This window comes from Salvia splendens, chromosome 10, assembly GCF_004379255.2.
Source record: "Salvia splendens isolate huo1 chromosome 10, SspV2, whole genome shotgun sequence".
Classification (NCBI taxonomy): domain Eukaryota; kingdom Viridiplantae; phylum Streptophyta; class Magnoliopsida; order Lamiales; family Lamiaceae; genus Salvia; species Salvia splendens.
The window spans coordinates 10,937,527-10,964,559 of NC_056041.1; the positions used below are offsets into that span (position 1 = coordinate 10,937,527).

General features: G+C 40.7%; 4 protein-coding genes across 4 annotated transcripts; 2 read left to right on the forward strand and 2 right to left on the reverse strand.

Annotated features, from left to right (window-relative positions):
- Positions 1–62: 62 nt before the first annotated feature.
- Positions 63–932, forward strand: LOC121750162. Its single transcript, XM_042144643.1, has 2 exons — positions 63–77; positions 229–932. The coding sequence occupies exon 2, from the start codon at positions 286–288 to the stop codon at positions 664–666; it is 381 nt and encodes a 126-aa protein (XP_042000577.1). The 5' UTR covers positions 63–77; positions 229–285; the 3' UTR covers positions 667–932.
- A 9,037-nt stretch (positions 933–9,969) lies between these two features.
- Positions 9,970–13,651, forward strand: LOC121752494. Its single transcript, XM_042147599.1, has 2 exons — positions 9,970–10,139; positions 11,049–13,651. The coding sequence occupies exons 1-2, from the start codon at positions 10,133–10,135 to the stop codon at positions 13,133–13,135; spliced, it is 2,094 nt and encodes a 697-aa protein (XP_042003533.1). The 5' UTR covers positions 9,970–10,132; the 3' UTR covers positions 13,136–13,651.
- Positions 13,652–13,977: 326 nt separating this feature from the next.
- Positions 13,978–16,999, reverse strand: LOC121753175 (proteasome subunit alpha type-3-like). Its single transcript, XM_042148375.1, has 9 exons — positions 16,795–16,999; positions 16,621–16,704; positions 16,192–16,265; positions 15,350–15,436; positions 15,185–15,269; positions 14,973–15,019; positions 14,556–14,621; positions 14,363–14,453; positions 13,978–14,237 (listed from the first exon to the last, which is right to left on the reverse strand). The coding sequence occupies exons 1-9, from the start codon at positions 16,936–16,938 to the stop codon at positions 14,166–14,168; spliced, it is 750 nt and encodes a 249-aa protein (XP_042004309.1). The 5' UTR covers positions 16,939–16,999; the 3' UTR covers positions 13,978–14,165.
- Positions 17,000–18,113: 1,114 nt separating this feature from the next.
- Positions 18,114–20,761, reverse strand: LOC121752915 (hypersensitive-induced response protein 2-like). The gene is made up of 6 exons (XM_042148015.1): positions 20,683–20,761; positions 19,934–20,141; positions 19,637–19,757; positions 19,303–19,394; positions 19,107–19,203; positions 18,114–18,687 (listed from the first exon to the last, which is right to left on the reverse strand). The coding sequence occupies exons 2-6, from the start codon at positions 20,120–20,122 to the stop codon at positions 18,320–18,322; spliced, it is 867 nt and encodes a 288-aa protein (XP_042003949.1). The 5' UTR covers positions 20,123–20,141; positions 20,683–20,761; the 3' UTR covers positions 18,114–18,319.
- Positions 20,762–27,033: the final 6,272 nt, after the last annotated feature.

The following is a 27,033-nucleotide window of genomic DNA, read 5'->3' on the forward strand; positions in this document are numbered from 1 at the left end:
TTGCTGTTAGTAGTACTGCTTGCCTTTCTTCTTTCTTGGTTCAGCCACGACTCGTGGCAGAGGTCGCGACTCGGAAGGTGAGCTTCTCGACTCCGACTATGAGCAGTTGTGGCCGAGAAGGCGTGAGCAGTGGCAGTTTGAATATATACTTTGATTTTCTTCTCCGTTAACAAAAGCAACTACAAACCTTATTCAGTATTCATACAAACATATTGAACTTCAACTTAGTATCCAAATATGGAGAAGAAGAAAAGCCAAGAAATGAAATGACAATTACGCCCCTATATGGACATAAGCATCAACGTTGGCGACCTGGACCAGGCCGAGCACGGTGTTGAACACGGTGCCGACTGCGCGGAGGGTGCCGACAAGGAGACCAGTGGTGGCGGAAAGCACAGGGCAGACAGCGGCATCGAGCGGAAGCTTGATGTTGATGTTGCATGGAATCAGCGGCGAGCCAAGGAGGAGCCCCGGAAGAGCAGGTATGGTGATGGTGTATCCTCCAGTGGCGTTGGTGGTGCCAATGCCAACGACGGTGCTGTGCAGCCCAAGAATGGTGCAGTTCAACCGGACCCCCACGTTAGCCAGGCCTTGGCCGGGGCAGTTGCCGCTGCCTGTGCAGCAAAGGAGGCCGTTCACGGTCAGACCATTCAAGATTTAACCTGAGGATGGGCTTGCGCCGCCCAAGAGGATGAGAGCGGCGACAAAGACGAGGAGGGTGGTGGGGTTACAGGCCATTGCTGGTGGTAGTGGTGTGGGGATTTTATGTGGTTCTAGTAAGCAAGTTTGCTTGTTGAGTTTTGGTGTTTGTAGTATGTGGGAAACTAGTCCTATTTATACAGTCCAGTGTGTGTCTTCAACTTGTGCAATATATCCCCTCTATGCCTCAAGCTCCAGGCACAGATGCTATAAAAGAAAATTTTATAATAAAATACTGTAGGATTTAATATGAGAGAAAACAAGTAGGTCAGAGGGACAAATCGAAATAGAAAAATGGTTTTGATATCCTGCCCAAAACTCTAAAAGATGATGGCGATGACAAGTACCAATTCATAACATGTTTAATCATAAGGCTTGTTGAAAAGGCTCTAAGTTTGAGATATAAACTATGTTTAATCATAATGTTATTTTCTTATTATTTATAAATACAATAAAATTATGAAATGAAATCTAGAAGGGACGCCTGTATGAAAATACAAACTAACAAACTCAAATTAAATCCAATCTAATATAGGATAACAGAAATATACACTTGATAAAATAAGGTACTCAACTAAAAAGGTTATATGAGTTGATAATGCATTGAGAAGCCCACCATATTTTATGGGCTCGGCCCGATAATGGTCAACTGCTTTTGGCCATATCCTTACGTCATATCTAACAAATTTCAGTAATCTCGGCACGCAAATATAGTAAATGAAACAAAAAAAAAAACTAAGCAATTTTATAATATTACGAAATCCAGAAAGTTGTTCTAGATAAATTAAATGTTCTTTTTTCAATTTATCAAAGTATTTATTCTACAACATAAATGCAAATGTATTTAACCAGAGCTTATCAAACCAATTCACTAGTCACTATCGGGTTAAATCAAGTTTCTTCGATACCTGTATTAGTATAGTACATTTTCTACTTCTACTTTCTCAATGGTGATATCAGTATACAAAATGAAGTCTATTGGTGCAATTTTTATAAAAAAATTGTCGCACAGATGGAGATAGTATGAAGTAGTAGTATTTCTTTTATTTCAAATTCATTCAAAGTGCATTCAAGTTAGGAGTGAGGATCCCTTCTTCTTGAAAACACTCTTTCTCCGTGTCACCAATTTGTGTAATAAATGGAAGCTAGGAATAAAATCTTATGTTTGCTGAGCCTTCAATTTTTGCTCGGTCCTTTTCAAACATTATATGCAGTTGGACTATGATATTTCCTCACAACTAGTAATTCACTGTGGTTGCTACTACTTACTAAAAAAATTGAGCAAGTTTCTTGGAAATTGAATCTCAACAAATGCTAATAGTATATGATCAAACTGCACAATGTTATCTTACCAATTACCCAAAATCAGTGTGCAGACTTACCCTGCTGGAGGATTGAGGCAATACGAATAAATGACCATACGAAAATGAGAAAAATAATTATTGTCATTTGAAAACTTATAAATGTGTGGATCTTAGGCAAAATGTGTGTTGATGATGCAGGGGAAGTTGTTGTATAAGTCTGTTTTTGTATATATATCTGGGTCGAAATATAGTGATCCAACCAAGTTGAATCACCGAAGAATTTGGGATTTTGTATGACTATATTACTATATAGTTATGTACTTTATTTAGGGGGACTTTTTCCTAAATTAGATCAAAGGTGTTTTGAAATCGATGAAAGGAAATAGAGTAGTGTGAGTTCAAAAGGAATGTCAATTGATGAATTCGCGAATTTCTGATGTTAGTAAATGCTGGTAGAGAATAAAGACTACGACACAATGAATTTACGTGGTTCGATTTACTGAAGTAAATCTACGTCCACGGGAAGAAGGGAAGGCAAGATTGTATTGCTTGATCTGGGATTACAGCTTACAACACAGACTTGCTATATGATATTTTATCTCTAGAGAGCTTAACCTTTTTCTATCTGATCTAAGTTCTATTTATACATTGAACTAAGATCGTGGCTTGCATCACCACTAATGATGGTTGTGGATGTCGTGGAGATCATGGAGATCCTGCATGGGTCCACTACCTCTTTGTTTGGTCCGCTTATCCCGCATGAGATCCTGCATGATTTGACACCACTAAATAGATCGTGTAGTGGTCAAGAGATCCTGCATGGGTCCACTATCTCCCAGTTCGGTCGAATACTGAGACCGAACTGCTGAACTATTGCCGAGCAGCTTTTGCCGATCTGAGAGTAGAGCTTGATTGGTCGGCTTTTACCGAGCTGTAGGCTGGGGCCGAACTCTTTGGTAATGCCGAACTGATTGGTTGGCTTTTACCGAGCTGTAGGCTGGGGTCGAACTCTTTGGTAATGCCGATCTGATACTCTTCCTTGGGCTTTGGGCTGATGGGCCGTCACTGCTATTGGGCTTGTTTAGTCCGTACCCCATCACTACCCCCCCCGAAAAGCGAAGTGAATCACTTCGGCGAAGCGAGTCACTTCGGCATTCTGGATAAAGGTACGGGGGAGGCTGACGTCAGGGGACGTGCCTTGCGCGTGACTGCATTAAATGCGACAGTAAAATCCGGCCGTTGAATCCTGAAAAGGTGGGATTCGAAACGGTGCGATGATTTTGAAATCTTCTCCGAATCTGATAAATACGCCCTTTCTTCATCCTTTGAATACTTTTGCTATTGCTTCTTCTGCACTCTGTCTCTTTTGCGTAAAAATTTCCTTCCGCTTTCAAGAATTTCTTCAGAATTTCTTCAGATTTTGCAAAGAGTAAGAACCATGTCTTCTTCTTCTTCTTCTGAGTTAGGTAGCGGTAGGAAAGGGGGCAAGGGGTCTTTTAGCCGGAAAGAGTCTGCCGGTGCTTGAGGAGCTTGCTTCGTCCTCGGTCCTGCTTTCTGCAGACCAAGTTCGTAGTTGCCGAGCTGACCGCGATGAGAATATGGAGGCTATCTTTGCCTCCATAGGGTCAGTTTCACCCGCTCCAATTTTCCATGGAGAGGGTGAGACCGAGCAGCATGAGCGGCAGACCGGCGATGAGCAGGCCGAGCAGGAGGCGCAGCAGATCGGCTACGGTGGCGCCGAGCAGGCTGGGGAGAGCAGGGAGGCCGAGGCTGAAGCTGAAGCAGACAAGGAGAAGGAAGCTGAACCTCACCGAGAAGGCGGAGACGAAGCTAGCGGAGTATGATTTCGTCTCCCTTCTCTTAGTTTAGTTTCTTCCTTCTTGTAAAACGGCCTTGAAGCCCTTGTGTAGAAAAATTTTTTTCTTATGAATGAAAAAATTCTTCTTTCTGCTCTTGTGTCTTCGTATAGCCTTTCGTACTCTCTTTTACTCCTGTTGTGGTTTACTACCTGCTCGGTAAACTGAAATGCCGAACTGATTGGTTGCTTTGTATTCTTAACTCTCAAGGAGCTGGAGGTACTTCACTGGAAGCGGCTGTACTCTTCGGCTTTAGACGAAGCTGAGAAAAGAGCTATAGCTGACCAGATGAAGAATGACGAACTCTTGGCTCGTTCAATGAAGCTGGAGGTCGATAATAAGGACTTAGAGTCCGAAAAGAAGGATCTGGAGGCCGAGCTGAACACTGCCGTCGCTGAGAGGACTGCGTATGAGGATTTCATCTGCAGGCGTGGGGGAATGACCATCTCTGAAGTTCAGGAACGAGTTGACGAACTGTGGGAGGAATATCATGTACTCCGGAGGAACAATGCGCTGGAGAGCTTGGCTTGCCAACAAGTCGTGAAATCATTGCGGCGCTGGGCTTCTCGGTACGACATAGTTCTTTCCCGGCGTCCCTCAATTGAGAGATTCCTCAGGCATTTCCCGCCAATAGATGCTAGTACTCCAGCTCAAACCTCTGATTCACTTGCTCAAAACCCTACTCCAAGTCAGCAACGAACTCAGGGACAACCAGAGACGTCAAGTCGAGGACGGACTGAAGTTCGCAGAGGAGCTGTGGTTATGAATGAGCAAGATCGGCAAATGCTTCGTGAAGAGACTCTTCGCCGCCGAGGTGCTAGGGCTTCCTGGGCTCAGGGAAGAGGTGGTAGGTCGATTAGAGCATCTCGTCGACCTGCTTATTCTTCAGCTGCCGAGAACGCCCGAACTCGGCTTCACGAGGATTTTGTGAATAGATGGCTCAACTTTAGCAACCCTGGACAGTAGAATAGTCCTTTGTAATAGCGTAACGCCATTTTGTAGGGTAGCGGAGTTGTATGCCGAACAAGATTTGAAAAATGAAATTTTGTTTTCGCTTCTAACACTGTATTTACAGCTTAGCGAAAAAATTTCATCGTACTTGTCCTCGGTCTTATGAAGTAAACTTCTTTGACCGGACTTGGTCCTTGGTCTTATGAAGTAAACTTCTTTGACCGGACTTGGTCCTTGGTCTGATGAAATAAACATCTTTGACCGGACTCGTCTTTGGTCTGATGAAATAAACATCTTTGACCGGACTCGTCTTTGGTCTGATGAAATAAACATCTTTGACCGGGCTCGTCTTTGGTCTGATGAAATAAACATCTTTGACCGGACTAAGCTTGTGTCCTAATTTGGCGAGTTTTATCGCTTGGATCGGACTTTCCCTTGTCAGCTGACCAGATGAAGAATGACGAACTCTTGGCTCGTTCAATGAAGCTGGAGGTCGATAATAAGGACTTAGAGTCCGAAAAGAAGGATCTGGAGGCCGAGCTGAACACTGCCGTCGCTGAGAGGACTGCGTATGAGGATTTCATCTGCAGGCGTGGGGGAATGACCATCTCTGAAGTTCAGGAACGAGTTGACGAACTGTGGGAGGAATATCATGTACTCCGGAGGAACAATGCGCTGGAGAGCTTGGCTTGCCAACAAGTCGTGAAATCATTGCGGCGCTGGGCTTCTCGGTACGACATAGTTCTTTCCCGGCGTCCCTCAATTGAGAGATTCCTCAGGCATTTCCCGCCAATAGATGCTAGTACTCCAGCTCAAACCTCTGATTCACTTGCTCAAAACCCTACTCCAAGTCAGCAACGAACTCAGGGACAACCAGAGACGTCAAGTCGAGGACGAACTGAAGTTCGCAGATGAGCTGTGGTTATGAATGAGCAAGATCGGCAAATGCTTCGTGAAGAGACTCTTCGCCGCCGAGGTGCTAGGGCTTCCTGGGCTCAGGGAAGAGGTGGTAGGTCGATTAGAGCATCTCGTCGACATGCTTATTCTTCAGCTGCCGAGAACGCCCGAACTCGGCTTCACGAGGATTTTGTGAATAGATGGCTCAACTTTAGCAACCCTGGACAGTAGAATAGTCATTTGTAATAGCGTAACGCCATTTTGTAGGGTAGCGGAGTTGTATGCCGAACAAGATTTGAAAAATGAAATTTTGTTTTCGCTTCTAACACTGTATTTACAGCTTAGCGAAAAAATTTCATCGTACTTGTCCTCGGTCTTATGAAGTAAACTTCTTTGACCGGACTTGGTCCTTGGTCTTATGAAGTAAACTTCTTTGACCGGACTTGGTCCTTGGTCTGATGAAATAAACATCTTTGACCGGACTCGTCTTTGGTCTGATGAAATAAACATCTTTGACCGGACTCGTCTTTGGTCTGATGAAATAAACATCTTTGACCGGACTCGTCTTTGGTCTGATGAAATAAACATCTTTGACCGGACTAAGCTTGTGTCCTAATTTGGCGAGTTTTATCGCTTGGATCGGACTTTCCCTTGTCCTAATTCGGCGAGTTTTATCGCGTGGATCGGACTTTCCCTTGTCCTAATTCAGGCAAGTTTTATCGCGTGAATCGGACTTTTGTTGCAGTTCGTTTCAGACGAAGTGCTTGATTCTTAAGCTGAATTGTGGTCTTGCATCCTCTTTAGAAGCTTGGACTTCACAATCGTTGGCTTATTGCAGTTCGTTTCAGACGAACTGCTTGTTTAAGCTGAATTGTGGTCTTGTATCCTCTTTAGAAGCTTGGACTCACAATCGTTAGCTTGCAGCTCGTTTCAGACGAACTGCTTGTTTCTTAAGCTGAATTGTGGTCTTGTATCCTCCTTAGAAGCTTGGACTCACAATCGTTAGCTTATATATGTTCTAAAAAGGGGATCAGCCTTCGAAGAACAAGATACCTCAGTAACATTTGTAAGAGACGACACACACACAGACAGACAAAACGCACATAGACAAACAAAACGCAAGTAAAAAAACAAAGAAAGCACATAGAGACAAAAACGCACATAGCCTTAGGACCGAACTAGACACAAGACTGACTGACCGGACTGTCTCTTACAAATGGAACTTTTTGAGGTTGGAAACGTACCATGTTCGGGGTGCTTGTTCTTCTGACATGTGAGTCAATTAGTAAGACCCTTTGCCGAGGACTTCTGACACCCGATATGGACCTTCCCATGTGGGTTCGAGTTTGCCCAGCTTTTCTGCTCGGCTTACTTCGTTGTTTCTCAAGACGAGATCTCCCACTTGAAATTGCAGTTTTTTCACCCTTTTGTTATAATACCGGGCTACTTGCTCCTTGTACTTGGCTGCTTTTATGCAGGCCAATTCTCTTCTTTCTTCGGCCAGATCTAGTTCGGCTCTCAGTCCGTCATCATTCATTTCTGAGGAGAAATTTAGAGTTCGGGGACTGGGTATGCCGATCTCAACCGGAATCACGGCTTCAGTCCGTTTGCTTGTGGGTGGGAGACCGAGCTTTTAAACCTCTGCTCTATGACTTCAGAGACGATTTAGTCTTCCCGGCAGGGAGAGCGTCAATAGTTAGGATTACTCCATCATATTGCGGCTCGTTATCGTCTTCGGGATCCTGTTGCCTTTTCGGATCCTGAGGAGCGCAGTTCGCACCTCCCTGCTTTTTGTTCTTTTTCGGCTGCTTGCTTTGGTATTTTTTTAACGTCCCTGCTTTCACAAGGGCATCAATACCTGCAGCCAAATGTCGGCACTCCTCGGTATCGTGACCGTAGTCTTGATGGAAGGAGCAATATTGATCCTGAGGTCGGCGCGCGGCCGATTTCGTCATCCGCCTTGGCTTTTCGAACATATCGGAATGCAGTTCGAAAATTTCCGCTCTTGACTTGTTCAATGGTACGAACTGAGCGGGCGGCTTCTCAGGATTGAGACGTGGTCCCAATCTGCCTTGTACCGGTGCCCTTTGAATTCTTTCAAAAGGAGTTCGGCGAGGAAACCTCTGATCGCTATGATCGGGCTTCTTTTCGTCTCCTCTAGATGAGCTGTCTAAAGACCGTTTTCGACGGTCTGCCTCATCGGCACGGGAGAACTGGTCCGCAATGTCCCACATCTCTTGAGCTGTTTGCGGACTGCATTCCACGAGCTTTCTGTAGAGAGCTCCGGGCAGGATTCCATTTTGGAATGCCGAAATGACAAGTAGATCGTTGAGATCTTCTACTTGTAGGCATTCCTTGTGGAATCTCGTCATGAAGTCGCTGATCTTTTCGTCGCGACCTTGACGTATAGAAAGCAGCTGAGCCGAAGTAATTCGGGCTTCCGCTTTCTGAAAGAACCTCCTGTGGAAAGCATCCATTAGATCTCGGTAGGATCTAATGCTGCCTTGAGGAAGGCTGTCGAACCACCTTCTGGCGTTCCCGATGAGCAGCTCGGGGAACAGCTTGCACATATGGACCTCATTGAGACCCTGGTTCGCCATATTATATTGATAGCATCCCAAGAAGTCATGAGGATCCACTAGCCCGTCATAAGTCATTGACGGTGTCCGGTAGTTCCGCGGCAAAGGAGTTCGGGTGATATCGTCCGGGAACGGAGTCTTTAATGCTCCGTACATGGCGAACCCGACATCTCTTCGGTACGGAGGAGATGGAGTTCTCCTGTGGTTCCGGTACCGAGGAGGAACAGGAACATGTCGGGGTTGAGGATTCTTTCTCCTGGAAGACACGTCACTACTGCGGTAGTGACTTTCATGTCTGGATGAGGAGGGAGAATCCGCCGTTGTCTTCTCCGGCTGTTGGCTCTTCTGCAGGAAGGTTAAGAACTCCTCCTGCTTCTCGGCCAAGAACAGCTTGACAGCTTCATTTAAATCGGGCTGCTGGGAAGACTCGGTGCGATCTCTCCTGGAGTGGCTTGTTCCTTCTTCGTGAGAACCGGAGGTAGATGTCTCCCGAGGCCGTTTTTCAGACCTGCGAGCTGGACTAGCTTCCTCACGGTTATCACGAACGGTATTATGGGTGTTATGTGATCTGGTATGCATTTTTTTTTTTGGGGTGGAAAAAGGGTCAAAAATTCGCTTTATCACAAATTTGGTTCTCTGTTCCCACAGACGGCGCCAGTGATGAATTCGCGAATTTCTGATGTTAGTAAATGCTGGTAGAGAATAAAGACTACGACACAATGAATTTACGTGGTTCGATTTACTGAAGTAAATCTACGTCCACGGGAAGAAGGGAAGGCAAGATTATATTGCTTGATCTGGGATTACAGCTTACAACACAGACTTGCTATATGATATTTTATCTCTAGAGAGCTTAACCTTTTTCTATCTGATCTAAGTTCTATTTATACATTGAACTAAGATCGTGGCTTGCATCACCACTAATGATGGTTGTGGATGTCGTGGAGATCATGGAGATCCTGCATGGGTCCACTACCTCTTTGTTTGGTCCGCTTATCCCGCATGAGATCCTGCATGATTTGACACCACTAAATAGATCGTGTAGTGGTCAAGAGATCCTGCATGGGTCCACTATCTCCCAGTTCGGTCGAATACTGAGACCGAACTGCTGAACTATTGCCGAGCAGCTTTTGCCGATCTGAGAGTAGAGCTTGATTGGTCGGCTTTTACCGAGCTGTAGGCTGGGGCCGAACTCTTTGGTAATGCCGAACTGATTGGTTGGCTTTTACCGAGCTGTAGGCTGGGGTCGAACTCTTTGGTAATGCCGATCTGATACTCTTCCTTGGGCTTTGGGCTGATGGGCCGTCACTGCTATTGGGCTTGTTTAGTCCGTACCCCATCATCAATCATTATTCAAGTCAAAGAACATCAAGTGTAATATTTGAGGCACATCATTATATGTGCATGAAGACCAACCCCTTTTCATAATCATCTCCAGTTAAAGAACATCAATTTTCTTCTTCTTCTTCTTTATAAAACTCCTGGCTAAACGTATAGTACAATTAATTAATGAGAAAAACTCATATTTAAAAAGTGGAATTTCTTTATTGAGTTAAATATTAAAATTTCTTTTTATTTTCTGAATATTATATTAGTAAAATTGAGTACTACGAGTTGAAGGAGTAAGGACAAAATAGGAAGTGACAAAATATTACTACACGCTTCTGTAAAACCGAGGCTTCTTTTAGCACTCTCACAAACATTGATTCTAGAGAGAGAAGCTAAATGAAGCTTCCGTCCGTAGAGAGAGAAAGTGGGTCAAACTCGTCTACGACTGCTGCTTACTGATGTCAACGATCTACAACCAAATTTAGCTCCATTTTTTTATCCGTTTCTCGTCTCTGCTATGGCAGGTAAGCATAAATTTTGATTACCTTCTGTCAGAGCCCTAATTCTATTTTTATGTTGCACTTTCCCATTTTTTTTTACTTCGGATGCGTTTCAGTTTACCGAATTGTGGCTTAATTCTTCCGTTTGGGGGATCATTTACTCCGAGTCTCTCGAGAATTTAAGTAGTCTCGAGTCTGGGGTGATCCATATCAGGATTAATCAAAGTTTTTAATTTGTGATCTATGCCGTCATTTGAGTTTTGTGCAGTTTCAGGTGCTGGGGGTGTCTTAGTTTAGAAATTTAGGATTTTTATTTAATTTGTTTGCGTGTTTATTGGGGGTGCTGTCGTTCTGGATAAATTACCTGCAAATTTTTTTGCTGAATTTAATGTGTGCTTCCGTAGTTTATTAGTTTATATGCCTTGGGTGAGCTCTAAAGTGCCATAGTTTTTCTTGTGAATATTAAGTACTCCAAGTTGTACTGGTATCAGTATTAAGTCATATTGCTGCCTGTCCCTTTATTCTTATGTAGCTGAGTTCTTTGCAATTTGAAAAGAAATAACAATATTGTTCTCTAAATAACGTTTTTGAAACAATGCTGGGTACTTACGTTTTATTTCGGAGTGCATCTGCAATAAAAAAACTGTACGGAGCACTAGTTACTAAACAATTAAGCACGTGCTTACCTCTAGATCCTTTAAACTTCCCCAACTGGAGTGTGTCACAGTCAAGATAGTTCATTGCTGGTAAATTAGTTGATGATTTTATAGAATAGGTATCTATTAGCTTGTGGAAGGGGACAAGGCTGAGAACTTGCAAATTATAGTTTCTAGCACTTGATTTTTGTAATCTCGGGGTACTTATTTCAGATATAAGTTGATCGATTGGTAATGTCCTAAATGCGTGTTATGTGAATGATATTATTCCTATCAGGTATATCACCAGATCAGGAATCAGTAGATTCAGCAACCAAAAAGTCCAGTACCTCCTCAGGTGGTAGGGCTCTGGATAGGAAGGAGTTTCTTCGTAGATTTGTGGACAGTGAAGTCCTGAAAGAAAACCTGGAGGATTGGCTTGAGGATATAGTTGAAGATAATGTGAGGTCTGCCTTTGATCTTCCTTTCGAGTTAATAGATCTTCAGAAGTTCGATTATGCCCTAGAAGGTGTTCCCTTTCAACAGCTAATTCGGATGCCTAGTGCTATTTATGCTTCAACATCCAGTGACGTGGAGGCAACAGCTTATCTTGCTCTTGAGGATTTTCTGCATGCAAGTGTGAATGGCATGTGGGAAGCTTTCTGGGGCCCAGAAGATGGTATGATGCCTTTCTACGTTTCCTCTCTATATGAAGGAAACTTGAGATTTTACCAAGCTGAGCAGGCCATTGCAAAAGGTAAAGTCGGAGGCCTATGTGCGTCGGCTATAATGCTAAGGAACCCAAGACATCCACAAGGGAAGTGGGATGATATCATTGAGTTGGCACTGCTGCGACCTGATATTGGAAATCATGCTTCAGCGGATAACTCTAGTCCTCCTGTCTCTACTATTGGTGAAGCTTTATTCCTTGCTCTTCGTGTGTTGCTTGCCAGAAGCATCAGCAGATCAAATATCCCTCTGAGTTTGAATTCTGTGTTTGTACTTCTAGTTGACTCTCATTGTGGTGGCGTCCTTAAAGTTGAAGGTGATTTGAGCAAGCTGAACTGCGATCTGAATAACATCTATGAATCTGCTGCCGCATGGATAAAAAACCATTCCAAAATTGCAATCTCACCAGTTGACAGGATCTGGAACAAGCTTGGAAATGCTAACTGGGGCGATATTGGGGCTTTACAGGTACTTTACACTACATTTCAATCTATAGCACAATACGCCGGAATGCCTAAGAACAGTATAGAAGATTTAGCTGCCGACCACAGTTCCCGTCTTCAAGCCAGGAGGATTGAGAGGAAGTTGGAGTATACAAGGGTGAATGGTAATGGTTTGTTTCGCTTCCAACATCGCAATGCTTCACCCGAGATCATAGAGGTACAAGAAGAATCTGTTAAAGTGGATTCTGCAAAGACACTAAAGCTCGAAGTAGGATCTGTGTTGATGGTGGAGGATTCGAACTGTCAGAGCGGTTATCAGATAGATGAAGTTTTAAATGATGGGGAGATTCTATACTACATTGCATCTCCTGTTCAAGATCCAGGAAAGTCTCACCTTTTGTATGTTGGTTCGCATCCATCACAGTTGGAGCCAGCCTGGGAGGATATGAAGCTATGGTATCAAGTTCAGAGGCAAACTAAAGTACTTGGTATTATGAAACAAAAAGGATTGTCCAGTAAGTATCTTCCGGAAGTGGTTGCATCAGGCCGGGTGATTCATCCTGGCCAATGTCGGAAAACAAGTGCAGGTGGCAATTGCGATCAGCCATGGTGTGGAACTCCTGTCCTAGTAACCGGGCCAGTTGGTAGGACTGTTTCCGACATGGTTAGATCTGGGCAGTTTGGTCCAGACGAGGCTATTAAGTGCTGCCATGATTGTTTGTCTGCACTCTCTACTTCAGCTTCGTCTGGGATTCGGCATGGGGATATCAGGCCAGAAAACATAATCTATGTGAGTCCTGGTCTCAGGCAGCCTTATTTCATCCTTATCGGTTGGGGGCATGCCATTTTGGAAGAAAGGGATCGTCCGGCACTAAACCTTCATTTCTCTTCTACTTCTGCTCTTCAAGAAGGGAAGTTGTGCTCTGCTTCTGATGCAGAAAGCCTAGTATATATGCTCTACTTCTGCTCTGGCGGTGATTTACCCGTTCTGGATTCAGTTGAAGGAGCACTCCAGTGGAGGGAAACATCTTGGTCGAGGAGGCTGATTCAGCAGAAGCTCGGAGCAATCTCTGCTGTCCTGAAAGCATTTGCAGATTACGTTGACAGTCTCTGTGGTACGCCGTACCCTGTTGACTATGAGATCTGGTTAAGAAGGTTGAAGAAACAGATTAACGAAGAAGATGGTGGAAAGGAAGCTGAAACATCGAGCTAGGATCTAGCCATTTTCTTAGTCGAGAGTTATATACCATTTCGCCTGTTTCTGTTTCAGTTCCTCATTCCAAAGCGGCTTTTGTGTGATCATGTTGTTCTCTGAAGATGGACCATGCCCCTCGTTATAATATTCGGGGTCGTTTATCTGGGTGAAAACACGTTCTTATGGCAAGGGCAGAGCAGAGTTTCCGCCTCTTGATTTGGTAGAGTTCTTCCTGTGTACAGCAAACCAACACAAGCTGAGGAGAGAGGCCAAGACGCTTTGAGAAGCTGAAACAAGAACAGGTGATCCTTGATGAGATCCAAAAAAAAAGCTTCATTTCTGATTCTTGTTTACAATTGTTGTTTCATCTGCTTTTGCTATACAGGTTTTATATCTTGTGTTATTATGTCATTAATTATTGTAAAGAAATGAGCTGTTCATCTTATTCTATTGGAAATTTGGAACGCGATTAGCCAGATGTTGTGTGGAGTATTAGTTTCAAGAATAGTGTTTTCCACTTCTTTTTGCTAATGACATGATTGTTTTTTGACGCCATTTTCATATCGGTATTGTACAAAAAACTCCTTTTCTGAGTTTTGCTTTCGAACTGCACATCTAGGTGAGTCTCATGTTTAATCATTTCAATCATCATAATTTGGATCCATATATAAATGTCACTTAACAGAGATGAGAATACAACATTTGACTCGTATAACAAAAAATCCTTTAAACGATCTTGACCTCTACCTAGTTAGTTAACGTATCATCCAACAACAATAGCACAAGCCAGCCATTTCAACCTAAAAGTGTGCATCACTAATTTCACGTGAAAATTAGAAAAATCGAAGTGCAAATGAATGTTTCGTACACCATAAATGAAGTCTACTAAATGATCATAAGGTTTAATACAACCTAGCAATAATGTCATATTGTTGTCGTCTTCATACTTTTTCATGTTTATAAAACAAAACCAATGTAAGCGATGGGAAGCAGAAAAGCAGATGAGAAAAGGCTGGATAAGGATCTCAGCAAAAGCCAACAGCTTAATCTAATCTGCATCCATTTCTTCAAGGGCGGCTTTAGCTGCTGACTTGGCTTCCTCTAGTAGATTTTCCGGAACCTGGTAGGTTTACGAAATATAAACATTAAGTGGAGAGTGCAACAAAACAAACGCCTAGACCTCTAGAAGGCCTGAGGAGTTTGAAATTAGTTAAGGATACCTAACATATTAAATCCACTAGTTACCTTTTGATGCTGGCGGTTCGACTCATCACAGACCCAGCTCATTTCCAGTTCAAAGGCCTTGTCCTTGGCCTCGTCGTGCACCCCATAGATGCTGCTCATGAAACACAGGAGAATGAAAGACGAAATAACAAACACATACACAACTTGTATATATATCTAAAAGCATATGCACGTCATTTAGAAGATGACTCACATCTTGGCCACCTCAATGACACCTTGTCGGCAGGTCATCTCTGAGAGCTTTAATTTTTCAATTTCTCTGTCAATATAACAAATGGTTCAGCATCAGCAGATAGAGATTACCAGTAAATAGAAAGAAAAATGCATGACAAAGATGAACACGGTTCTGCAAAAGCTTAAAAGGCTGTTCACTACAACAGAAAGTGGTATGAAGTCAATAACATCAACCAAGAAGGCTGAATGACCTTACGAGCCAAATCAGTAGTGCCCGAGCAACACTAACACAACATAACAAGAAAAGGTACGAAGAGGAAGATTAAATTGCAGAGATGAAAGGCTCATTGTAGGTTTTATTTCCTTCCTTTCAGATGTCATATACCCATACTTCACAAAAATTGGTGAATCTAAAATCAGAATAAGAAAAACTTACGTTTTAGCAGCCTGTCTTCCCTTTCCGATGGCTGCACCGAAGTATCTCTGCAGCAGTAAATAAATAAATAGATCACAGATGGACACATAAACTTATTATTAAGTACAAGTAAATCAAGTGTCAGAACACTACATATAATTTAAAATACAGACTATAAAGAAATTAGATGTTATGCACATCATTTGCGCAAGTAACGAGGAAAGAAAACGCACGTAAGATATGCCAGAAGGTTCGATCATGTACAACTGTGGTCCATCCCTATCATAACCTCCCACAATCACTCCACAACCAAAAGGCCTGAAAAGGTTAAAAAAAATTAAATTGAGAAATCAGCTCAAGAGAATCAAGTTGATAAATAAAACAGATGCAGTATCAACCTGAGCCACCAATAGAGTGTGCACAAATGCACATAACTAGCCACTCGTTCTGCGAGTTCTTTAACAGGAATAGCTTCACCATAAACCCTGGAAATGAAAGACGCAATATGTAAGGATATATACCAAGCAATATACAAAAGCATACCAATTCTCATGTAAGCAATTGCAAAGGTTAGTCATAGAAAGGTACCCAAAAGGTCAAAACAATATGCAACTAAGCTTCTACCTGAACATTCATGCCTCGAAAAAGAAAAAAAACATTGAGCGGATAAAATGCAGGCAACAATTTTTAGTGATTTTCCTAGGTACAAGATTTTGTGAGTGATATGCCATGAACAAGTAAAAAATGTCCAGCCTGATTTTTGTACACAGCTTCTCATTTATTTTAAGTTCATAAACTGCAGTTTCAATTCATACTACGCGTCATCTAGCTATCCAGCCTAAGGAATGTTCTATTCCCCCTCCCCTGTTAGGGAAAATTAGCTGATTTCACTAACCAAATTTTATCATTTGGTATCCTAGTTCAATCTTATTCCAAACCTTAAAACTCTAAACTCACCTCTAGACAACATCTCCATGAGGTAAAAAAGGGTGTACCCAGATCTTATTATGATTTAAATTTAAATTTCAGGATCACCTGCCTCAGCAGTATCAACAGAGACTAAAGGTACTTTGCCTTTATTTAGGAGAAAAGGATAAGAGCAACAACTTAATCTAGGTCTTATATACTATAAAGTTCGTAAATATGAGTCACAGTTCTCATCAGAATTGTTTCCAAGTAGGAGTATGCTTAGAAAGGATGTTGGAAGACTTGAAAACAAGACAAGTGTCTAGAAACGAACTTCTCATAATTAGTTGCTTCAGACTTTGCTCGTGTAACAATCTGCCTACCATCTGCAGCTAATCCGGCAACAGCCTGACAAAGGTCAAAGCATAAGCATTTAGCACAAGATAATAAAAATGAAGGGCAGAAGCCTAAAACAGCTCCCTAACAAATTTTGAATAGCAAATACCTAAAGTAAACTCTAGATAAACTTTAAAACCAGTCAAATTCCTTTAAATTTTCAGTAGCTTTCGCATGAATTAAAGCTTTAACACATAGTAGATCAACACCACATGATGAAGAAGACGATATATCACGAGGAAATTAATGCAAGTTATCAGAATCTAAATGAAAACATAATATAAACACTCAAAAATGCCCTTTTTTTCAAATCTACACTATCAGTCAGTTACAGCTAGTGAGAAAAAAAAAAAGAAGAATAAGGTACCATGCCGGAGTGGCGATGAACGGAGTGGATTCTTCGATTGGAGCCTGGAAGCAGCATCTTGGAAGCAATCAGCTTCTCCACTCCCTTGAACAACATCCGCAAAATGAGAAACCCAGCAAAAACCCTAGCAATCTAAAACTGAATCGAAAATGGTTAGTTGAAAATTTGATTTACCATGACGATTCCGTCTTTGCATTTGATGGCAACGACGGTGCCGCTGTTGTCGACGGCTTTGGCGGCATATTCGATCTGGAAAACGCGGCCGTCCGGTGAGAATGTCGTCACCGATAGATCGTATCCTGTGCCAATGCTGCTCATTTTTTCCCTCTCTTCTGCTGCTGTGGTATTTTCACTCCCTTCTGCTTTTAATTTTCTTTTTTAAACAATTATGGAGAGATTTCTTTGTTAGCAAGACAGTGTATTAGGAAAAATAAAAGATTATAATTACGTAAGAGCCCCTGCACTAAAGTTTTGTCCAATTCTGCCTCTCATCTCTCCTCTTATTTCATTCGAATCATCTCATCAGATTTCAAGATTATTGGGTTAAAAAATTACAAATCTAATTCTAAATATTCGAATTCCGAGCAAGCTCATCTCTAATGCATAATGAGAAATATCAATTGATTGATTTGCATAATGAGAAAAATCAATAATATTAGAATATTATAGAATATTTAATTTGGAAAATTGCATAATACTACACACTTAACTCAAATATGATTGAATATAAGGTTGATAAATTTTGAGTTAGTTCAATGATATATATGAACTAAGGTTGATTTATCATGGAATATTAAATAAATGCTAGCATAATTCAAGATTTGTGAAAATAAATTAAAACACATGCATGTTTAACTTTAAATTTAGCGGGTTGTTCATGTTCATCGACGGGTTTTAGATTGACATCTCTTTCTATGTATTAATAGAAGAATGTTCATTTCAAAACTTTTTTTTAAGTCAGAACACAAAACTATATCAATTCGTAAATTCATTAATATTTATTGGCACGAAAAAACCAAAATAATATGGACATTTGGGATAATATTAACTTGAATTGGTAAAGTAAGAGAGATAAAAAAATCATTATAGTATTGCTAGTGGAGATCAAAGCTCATCTTATTAGAGAGAAAAAAGTTATAAAAATAGAGGAAGCTATTTTTATGGAACAATCTAAAATAAAAAAAAAAGTCTATATTTTTATGAGACGAATGGAATATTAGTTTCAAACTTAATATTAGCTAGCCTATTCATAAATATCGATTATCGACTTAATAAGTAAACTATATAATTTTCATTAAGTTCTCACTTAAAAAAAATCTTATTGAAACCTCCCTGTATCACTAAAGGATAAAGAAGTCGCACATTATCACAAACTATAAATAATTAAAATTAACTGCTAAGGTAATTAGATATTTCAATAGCAGTTAATTATAGTTTAGAGTTTGAATAATTGGAAACTATAAAAAATTGATCTCGATAAAATTACTCCTACATAACTCGAACTCGTACGCATATTGGAATATAACATTTCGTCTCACAATAGCCAAAGCAGCACCCAAAGTAGCATAATTACATATTTCATGAGAAAACAAACTTCAAATGCTAAATATGGTCGTCTAAAAACATGAAAATATATGCACATCAACGTGTAATTACACAAACCCGGGACACGGACAACGGGGCATCGAGACAAGCCTGTCTAAGAAGAAGACATGGCGCTCTCGCCCTGAAGGAGGCCATTGCGGATCTGTGTAGCAATATCCTTGACAGCCCCAGGTCCGTGAGGGATGAAGACAGCAGAGGACTTGGATGAAGCACCAATTTCCTTCATCGTGTCGAAGTATTGAGTGACGAGGACCATGTCCATGACATCCTTAGAGGTCGTCCCAGGAACATTCTCCGAGAAGGCGAGCACGCTCTCCCTCAGTCCGTCTACGATGGCCTGCCGCTGACGAGCTATACCCAGCCCTGACAGGTACTTGGACTCAGCCTCTCCCTCAGCTCTTTTGATCTGCAAGATTTTCTCAGCTTCGGCTTTTTCAGTCGCAGCAAGCCTGAGTCGAGCAGCTGTTGCAACATTGACAGACTATCAGATAATCCAAAAGAAGAAAATCACATAATAACACGATAAAATCGCCCCCAAGAGCCTGAGATGCATGCTCACTATCTTTCGCATAAGGATTTACTAATTGTCATTTAAATCACAATCTTCGACACAATTAAAAAAAAATCGACATAATTCCAAACCATTGCAAACTAATACCCTTAGATTGAATTTGTAGCACTTAAAGCATGCTCAACTCTTCCGGCTATCAGAAATCTCAACTGATTCGCCAAACTTTTAATTTCAAAGGCCGTTATTTTAATGACAATTAACCCTTCTAATGAAAAACCAGAACTGATTTTAACCATTTTTCATAGATCCAAGAGAATGCATAGTTGGGTACAATTCATTATAGATCTGAGTTCATATGTTTGAAACTCACCAGCATTTATCTCGTTCATGGCCCTCTTCACTTGAGCATCTGGCTCAATGTCAACAATTAGAGTCTGCACTATCTCAAATCCATAAGCAGACATAGCCTGCAAAGACAAGAGATAATCAAAATTCACTCAGTACAACTGACAAACACGACCAGCTTCACACGTATACAAGTGTCATCTATCAAGAGCATAAGCTACCTTTTCAAGTTCGCTTTCTACAACTCTAGCTATATCATCCTTCTGCTCAAAAGTGGAATCCAGATCCAGTTTTGGTACACTTGCCCTGATGACTGTCACAAAATTCAGACAATACCGCAATAGACCAGAGTTCTAAAATAGTACGCGCAAAAAACACAGTATCCAGATAAGAAACTTATTCTCCAGTTACATAGACCAGAGTTCTAAAATAGTACGCGCAAAAGATACAACATTCCACATTCAAAGGGGCAAAACCTTAAGCAAGTCAACCAGCAACATGCCTTATTATAAGGTGTTCTGTCACACAAGAAATTATTGACCTTCATAAACTTACCATCAAAAACATATGCTTGGATCTGCTCTTTTGTGTTAGATAGCTTATAATATGCATCAGATGCTTTGTCGGCCAGTGCACGGTACTGGATCGAAGCAACCACATTAACGAACACGTTATCCTGGACAGCAAGAAACATATCAATGAGAAAATGGTCACGTTAGGACTAAAATGCAAACAATAATTCATGATTTGCAAACTGATTCTTTTCTCTTCTGTTGGTTAGTCATGAGATATTTTGCTGAAGCTACTTCCAACGAAATCAAAAGTTCAAGCAGCAAATGAATGGCAACAAACCTTAGTTTTTGTTTCACAACGGACATCGAGCTGCTGTAAACGTAATGACAGGATGCCAGCCACTTGGTAGCCAAAACACCATGGCAGGCAATGGCAGCCAGGATCTAGCACCTCTTCAAACTTGCCAAATTGCTCCTTCACAGCAACAGTAGACTGATCTACTTGAATACAACCAAGCATTTGACCCATTTTTCAATAGACAACTGAACTGGAACAGTGTAAAGAAAAATTCAAAGTCATGCCAATTACAAAATCCAAACACACATACATATAGTTACATAATAAGTTGTGTGTCTAAAGTGGAAAATCTAATTAAACTAGTCCTTGATATACACCAGATCAGTTTTCAAGAAGAACTGCACCGAAAATGATGGTAATCATCAACTTTTTACTTCTATAAAATTCTTCTTTTATTTAAATTTTATAGGAATAATAACATCTAAAATGAAAATTCATCTTTGATTTTCAGAATTTTACGAGAAGAATTTCGCTGGAAATAATTTCATCAATTTCGAAGAACATCCAGAATTTGCCTTTATTTTGTTTACTACTTTTGGAAATAATTTCCTTCTTTGCATACCAAACATACACAGACATGCACAATAACAAAACCCTAGAAGAAATATCACGCACACGATTCAAATTCAACAAGATTGGACAATTTGTTCGACAAATCCAATTCCTCACATCTTCAATTCACGTCTGAGATAGGAAAATAACACAGAGAACAGCTATGAGAGGAGACTTACAGAATACAGAGCAGAAACAGGTAGTTGGGGAACTTTCAACTGAGGCTTTACAAATTTGAGCGTAGGTATTTATAAATTCTAAGGCGATCCGCAACCTACTGTACTTTTCATCCATCTCTTAGCTAAGATATAACACCTTCATTCAATTTCATTTTTTATTTTTATTTCCAACCAATTCAATTAATAAAAACACACTTCATTAAATAAAATAAAATTATAACTTAAAATAAAAAAAAACACATAATTAAAATCCTAAAAAAATATAAATTACATAATTTAAAATATAATTTTATAGAAATTGATTAGAACTACTCCGCCGGCGAATCATCCCCCGAAAACGGTGGCGGTGCACTCAAACTACCTGGAGGCGGAATACCGATTTGTCTTGCCGTATACTCAATTCCGGCAAGATGAGCTTGATATTGCGGAGGCGTAATGCGGGAAGTGTCAGCCTTCGTGGCGGTCAAGTACATGGACAATAGGGTGTTCGACCCCGAGACCGAGTCCGCCTAACTTGATTCGCCTCGGCCCCTCCTCCCTCTAGCCGTCTTCGCCGCCTTGGTCCCTTGCGGCCGACGATGCCCACGAGAGGAGCCCCTTGCATCGGTGGTCGTGCCATCAACCTCTTGTGAGGCGTTGCCTAACACGCCCTCACTAGATGAGTATTGGTCACTCGCCGTGTGCTTCGTGAGTTTAGAGCTCGAGCCCGCGCTGGACTGGACACCGCCGGCCCACCTTTCAACTTCTTTGACGGCCTCCCAAACATCGACATGTTTGAATTCTTTGCCGTTGTCGTCAAAAAAGACTCGCATAGCCGCTCTCATAATGTCGGCTCCACTAGCTTCGCTTTGGTATTGAGCCGCTTCATTCTTGTAGATGCAGCAAAATTTTTTGACATCTCTGTCGACTCGGTCAAAATGACTGCGGAGAATCTTCATGGTGCTGCGGCGGGACCGAGACGGCTTGTTCTCATTGTAGGCGTCGGTGACCTTTTCCCAAAAACACTTGCGGGTTTGTTGATTCCCGACGATGGGATCGTACGAGACGCTGACCAAAGCGGTAAACAGAGTCATCGTGTCCTTGCGGCTGTATGGATGACGACCCATATCCTCTTTCTCCTCGGCCGCCTCCTCCTCTTCCTCCACGGCGTCGAATGCTCGACCCCTGGAGCTTCCACCGCCTCGTCCTCCTTCCGGATTGGGTTCATCCGGAAAATCCTCACTAATTTGGGATAATCCCTGCGATTGCCCATACCTCGGGGCGGAGGGACGAGAGTATGCATCCACATCAAAATAGGGTGGTTGGTACGCCGCCGGCGTAGACGAACCGGAACCGGCAGCACCCAAGACATTGTACATGTCCGCCGGTCGCCAAACGTGCTCAAGTCATATCCGCCGGAGTCGCCCTCGTTTCCGTCGCCGGACATTTTGAGATGAAAATTGGAGATGTGAGATGAAAATTGTAGATGAAAGAGAGATGATTTAAGAAGAATAGAGGTGTGTTTTTGTGTATAATGAAGATGAAAGAAGAGTATTTATAGAGTAAAAAAAGAAAAAAAAATACCTTTGAAAACGGTAACATTACCGTTTAAATTTTTTATTTATTTATTTTTTTAATTAAAATCAAATTTTTATAAAAAAATGATTTATTGCGTCAGCGTGACGACGCCCACTCGCGGTGTGGGCGTCACGCCTAGCGCTGGTGCGTGGCGAGCTGTCGCGCCAGCCGTCCCTCCGGGACGAGAGACGAGACCGAGACGTATCCCTACAACGCCGTCTCGCTGCCGTCTCATCTATCCGAGACGAGATAGAGACAACAACGAGACGCGTTGCGGATGCTCTAATTACCCTATCGTGGTTTACGAGTTTGCGCGCTTTTACTATTATTATCGTCTTTATGATTTTGCGCGCTTTTACTATTATTATCGTCTTTACGATTTTGCGCGTTTTTTACTATCATGAGAAGGGGATTTATAATTCTAATTATCGTAACGATTTTGCGCGTTTTACTATTATGAGAAGAGATTTGTACATTCTAATTATCGCGTACAATTTTGCGCGTATTCTAATTATTTGGCGGGTGTTTAAAAATCCTAATTGCCGTATCGTGGTTTTACAATTTTGCGCGTTTTACTCCACTATTATAAAGCCTAGGTTTCTATTATAGGGATACAAAATTCTTATTGATCCCTTTCTTATTAATATAAAACCTAATTATCTTCAATATTGAGGGGATAAGAATATGTTTCTATTATCGTGAAATGATCTAGCGGAAAAGGAGAAGTTTTAGAAAAAATATATCTAATTCTTCAGTTTTTTTCCAGTTTTTTAAAATATAAATGTTTATACTAATTACATCGATAATTAATCTACTCTTTAATGTTCTAAATTGATAAATATAATGGCATAAGATAAAATCTTGGTCATCTTAATTTTGATCAAACAATCATTATTTTGTTTATGTTTGCATATAATGCAATCACGTGCCACTAATCTATATCACCATTTAAATTTACAAATTGTATTTTAATGCTCATATTATTGGTACTTTTACAATTATATCAAATATTTAGAGGGATAACAATGAAGTGTTGACGTTTATTTTCTGTTGCGGAAAGGGCATGGAAACTGAGGGCAGGGCGGAATTTAAGTACTACTTATTTAACTAAAAATCGTTCCATCTTACTTATTTTAGGCGACTTTTCCTGCATAAATACTTACATAAATAATTTGTCTAGTTTGACTGTTTGAGGCTTGTAAATTTACAATTTTTGAAGAAAAATTATGGGAGATCTCTAAAATTTAGAATTTGCTGCTTTTCCACTTTTGAAAATTTTCCTAACAAATACGCCAAATGTCCGCCAATAATTAGGAGTATTTTGGTCCATAAAATTTTGTAAAGTAAAAAGATATTTCCAAGAATCTTCCATTGTACTATGTTGTTTTACCAAATTAAACCTCGAACGTGTAAATCATAAAATCACAAAAACACTATCTACATCTAAATACTAGGATGGGTGATATTTGCATTCTTGTGGCGCAGATAAATGCTGGTAGACTAGGCATGCACACGGTTCGCCGGCAGTTCACGGTTCATCATCCCCATGAACCGGAACCGGCCCGCCAACGCCAAGGGTCCCAGCTGTTCAGGTTCAGGTTCCGGTTCAAAAAACCGCCGGTTTACGGGATAGTTTAAAACCGCCGGTTTTTTGCCTGAACCGCCGGTTCCGGGCCTGTTCGGAGTTCGTCAAATTTTTTTATTTGTTTATCTATGAAATGTGCGTAAATAAAATTCAAAAAAACACGATGAAGTTGCAATTTTATTGAGATTACAAGTTACAACAATTACAAATCACAAAAACCTTGAGGTCTTGAAGTCTTAAACAAAAATTTAAATACAACGAGGCTACTAGTCAACAACGAAGCTAATTACAAATTACAAAAAAGACTTAGAAGTTCTGAACAATAATTTTATAAGTATATATACTCTTAGTCGGCGAAGGAGATCTTTCTACATAACTAAATTGAGGACACCTTTAGCAATTTAACTTTAAATGTTGAGTTTAGTCTAACGATCAACAATTATAGTAGAATTGTCAAAAGTTTCCCGGATTTAGCCTTATAGAGAAATCTATTTCATCGATTAGAGTATATACCAATACAATTATTTAATTGTATTTGCATATTTTTAAAGTAGAAACAAATGGGAAAAAAAGAAATAAAGGAAAAAGGACTTGAGCTCAACTTAAATTTAAAATTTAAATTGAGGTGCCTACGTATCCCCAATGCTCATTTGCATTAGGGAATCAAAGCCCACGTAGTTCTCTTACCTTACTTACCTATTTGGCTTGGCTGGCGGTTGACGGTTGGCCTACGATTCATCCCCGGTGAATTATTCTTGTGATCCTTCCTGACGATCATCCCAATCATTTTCTTGTTCTCTGACGTCAGCTTTGGCCCAATCATCAAGTAACATCACGGCTTCCATATTTTTCGCAGAGAGCTTACTTCTTGATTCATCCAACACACGTGAGCCAACACTAAAAGCGGACTCGACGGCGACAGTGGAAGCCGGAACAGAAAAAATCTCCTTGGCCATTGACACAAGTATGGGAAAATCTTTCTCGTGTGTTCCCCACCAATCGAGAACGTCGATTTGGGCGAGAGGAGTAGGACCTTCATCACCAAAGGAAAAGAGTGAATCGAAATATAAATCTAACTCACTTACCATACCTGAGGACCTTCCGCCGGTGCTGTAGTTGTATAGGTCGGCTAATTGGGATTGCGCGTCGGGGTCATCATAATCGGCTTGAAATGCGAAGCCAAAGTTATGTTGTTGAGGAGGCGGAGGTCTTCTGGCTTGGTGAGTACTATTATACTTGGTTTCATATTCGGTGTAGAGAGCACGCAAGTTAAACTCGAAGGTTTGTTGGATAATTGACCGGTTCAGAAGGTTTATTTGAAATGTTTCTGAGAGGTCTACTCCGAATTTGTCACTGGCATCCGATTGCAATGCTTTAAGTGGACCAAGATCAATAGAACTCAAATTGTTATAACAAAAATCTAAAATCTTGGAGGTACTGGCTAATTTCCATTTTGGATCCAAATCTTTGCAATAAAAAACACCGTTGGAATCTCACTGAAATACTTAAGCCATTTCTCAATCATATAATATAAAACACACATCAATTCAGGTGAAGAGTAAGCATTTTCCATTGCAGTTTTAAAACCAAGTGATATATACATGCAATGCTCTAAAACACGAACAACAATGCAATAATAAACACCCGATAATTCAACAGTTGCATTTTTGAAATATTTGAACAATTTAAATAAAGCCACGCTATGTTCCCAACAACTGTGCGAAAGATATAAATCATGAACGGGATAGGTTCTAAAAAATTCACATAAAGAATCTTTATGCGTCAAAGTAGAATTCAGACAATCATATGTCGAATTCCATCTATGAGACACATCCATAGTAAAATTCGTATATCTTAAATTCTTTTTATGGCAATATTTCTTCCAAGCTTTGCCAATAGCTGGTTTTTGATGGATTAATCTAACTGCAGTTCTAATAGGACTAACATGCTTTTGTCATAATTCAAGCGCATCTTGTACACATAAATTTAAAATATGGCATATGCATCTTTGATGAAAATACTTACCTCCAATAACCAGAGCACAAGCCGCAATTAAATCACTAATACTTGCAGTTTTAGCAGTTGCATTATCAAAACCAACAGAAAATATCTTATTGCATAATTGAAACTCATTCAAAACTTGAATAATTAAAGAAACAATTTTGGGTGCAGTGTGTGGTGTCTCAGATTCTCTAAAACCAATTAAACGCTTGTTCAAAGTCCAACTATTGTCCACAAAGTGAACCGTAATGCCCATGTATGAATGCCGGTTAAAACAATCAGTCCATACATCTGAGCAAATGTTCACTTTGTGGCCCAAGTTAAGTAAATAACGTGATAATTCAACTTTTTTTTCTAAACATTGTCTAACGGTAGATCGTTGAACGGTCATTCGACCTACTCTTTTGATAGCTACGTTTAAACCACTTTGCATAGTAACCTCAAATTTTTTTATCATCATAAACATTAAAAGGAAAATGCTTCATTGCAGCCCATCTAGTCATAACCCCAGCAAAAAATTTTTGATCATATTTAAAAAGAGGCGTACCTGACGAACCTGAGCCACCGGATTAGAAGTTTAGTTGGGTTTGGGTAGAGGTAGTGCCACATTCTACCAGATGCTTTGTCACCAAATGACGACGGAGGGTGCCATATCCCCAACCACTCGCAAATTTATAGACTTTATCACAATAGTTACAATATGCATGAAACGCCAATGTCTCTTCTTGAGAGTGCGGATCATGAGGACTTGGAATCACCACCGGGACCTTCTTGTAGTGTTTAACAAAAATATTAGATTTCAAAACTTTTGTAGTGTTAGTGGGTGGAGGCAGGAGGAGACATCTCCTCATTTCTGCCAGTGCTAGACGGAATACGAGAATGGGATCTATCATCATTGTTGTTCGAGTCCGACGATATAGACGAGTCGTACTCGTCATCTTGTTGTTGGGAACTACCACCGCCCCTCCCTCACCTTGATGCATTTCAGCGAGTAGCATGGCTATCATTTGATCTTCTTCTATCTATAAATGTTATATAAGTTGAAGTTATAAGTAGGAACACAAAAGAAAATTAAAAACTCAATCTTATGAAATTATGAATTGTAAAAACAATTTGTTAGAACTTACTTGCATGCGTTCAGCCGCCACTCGGGAAACCTCTTCCATTACTTCTCGACCACTCGGTCGCATTGATTTTGAGGGACGGCT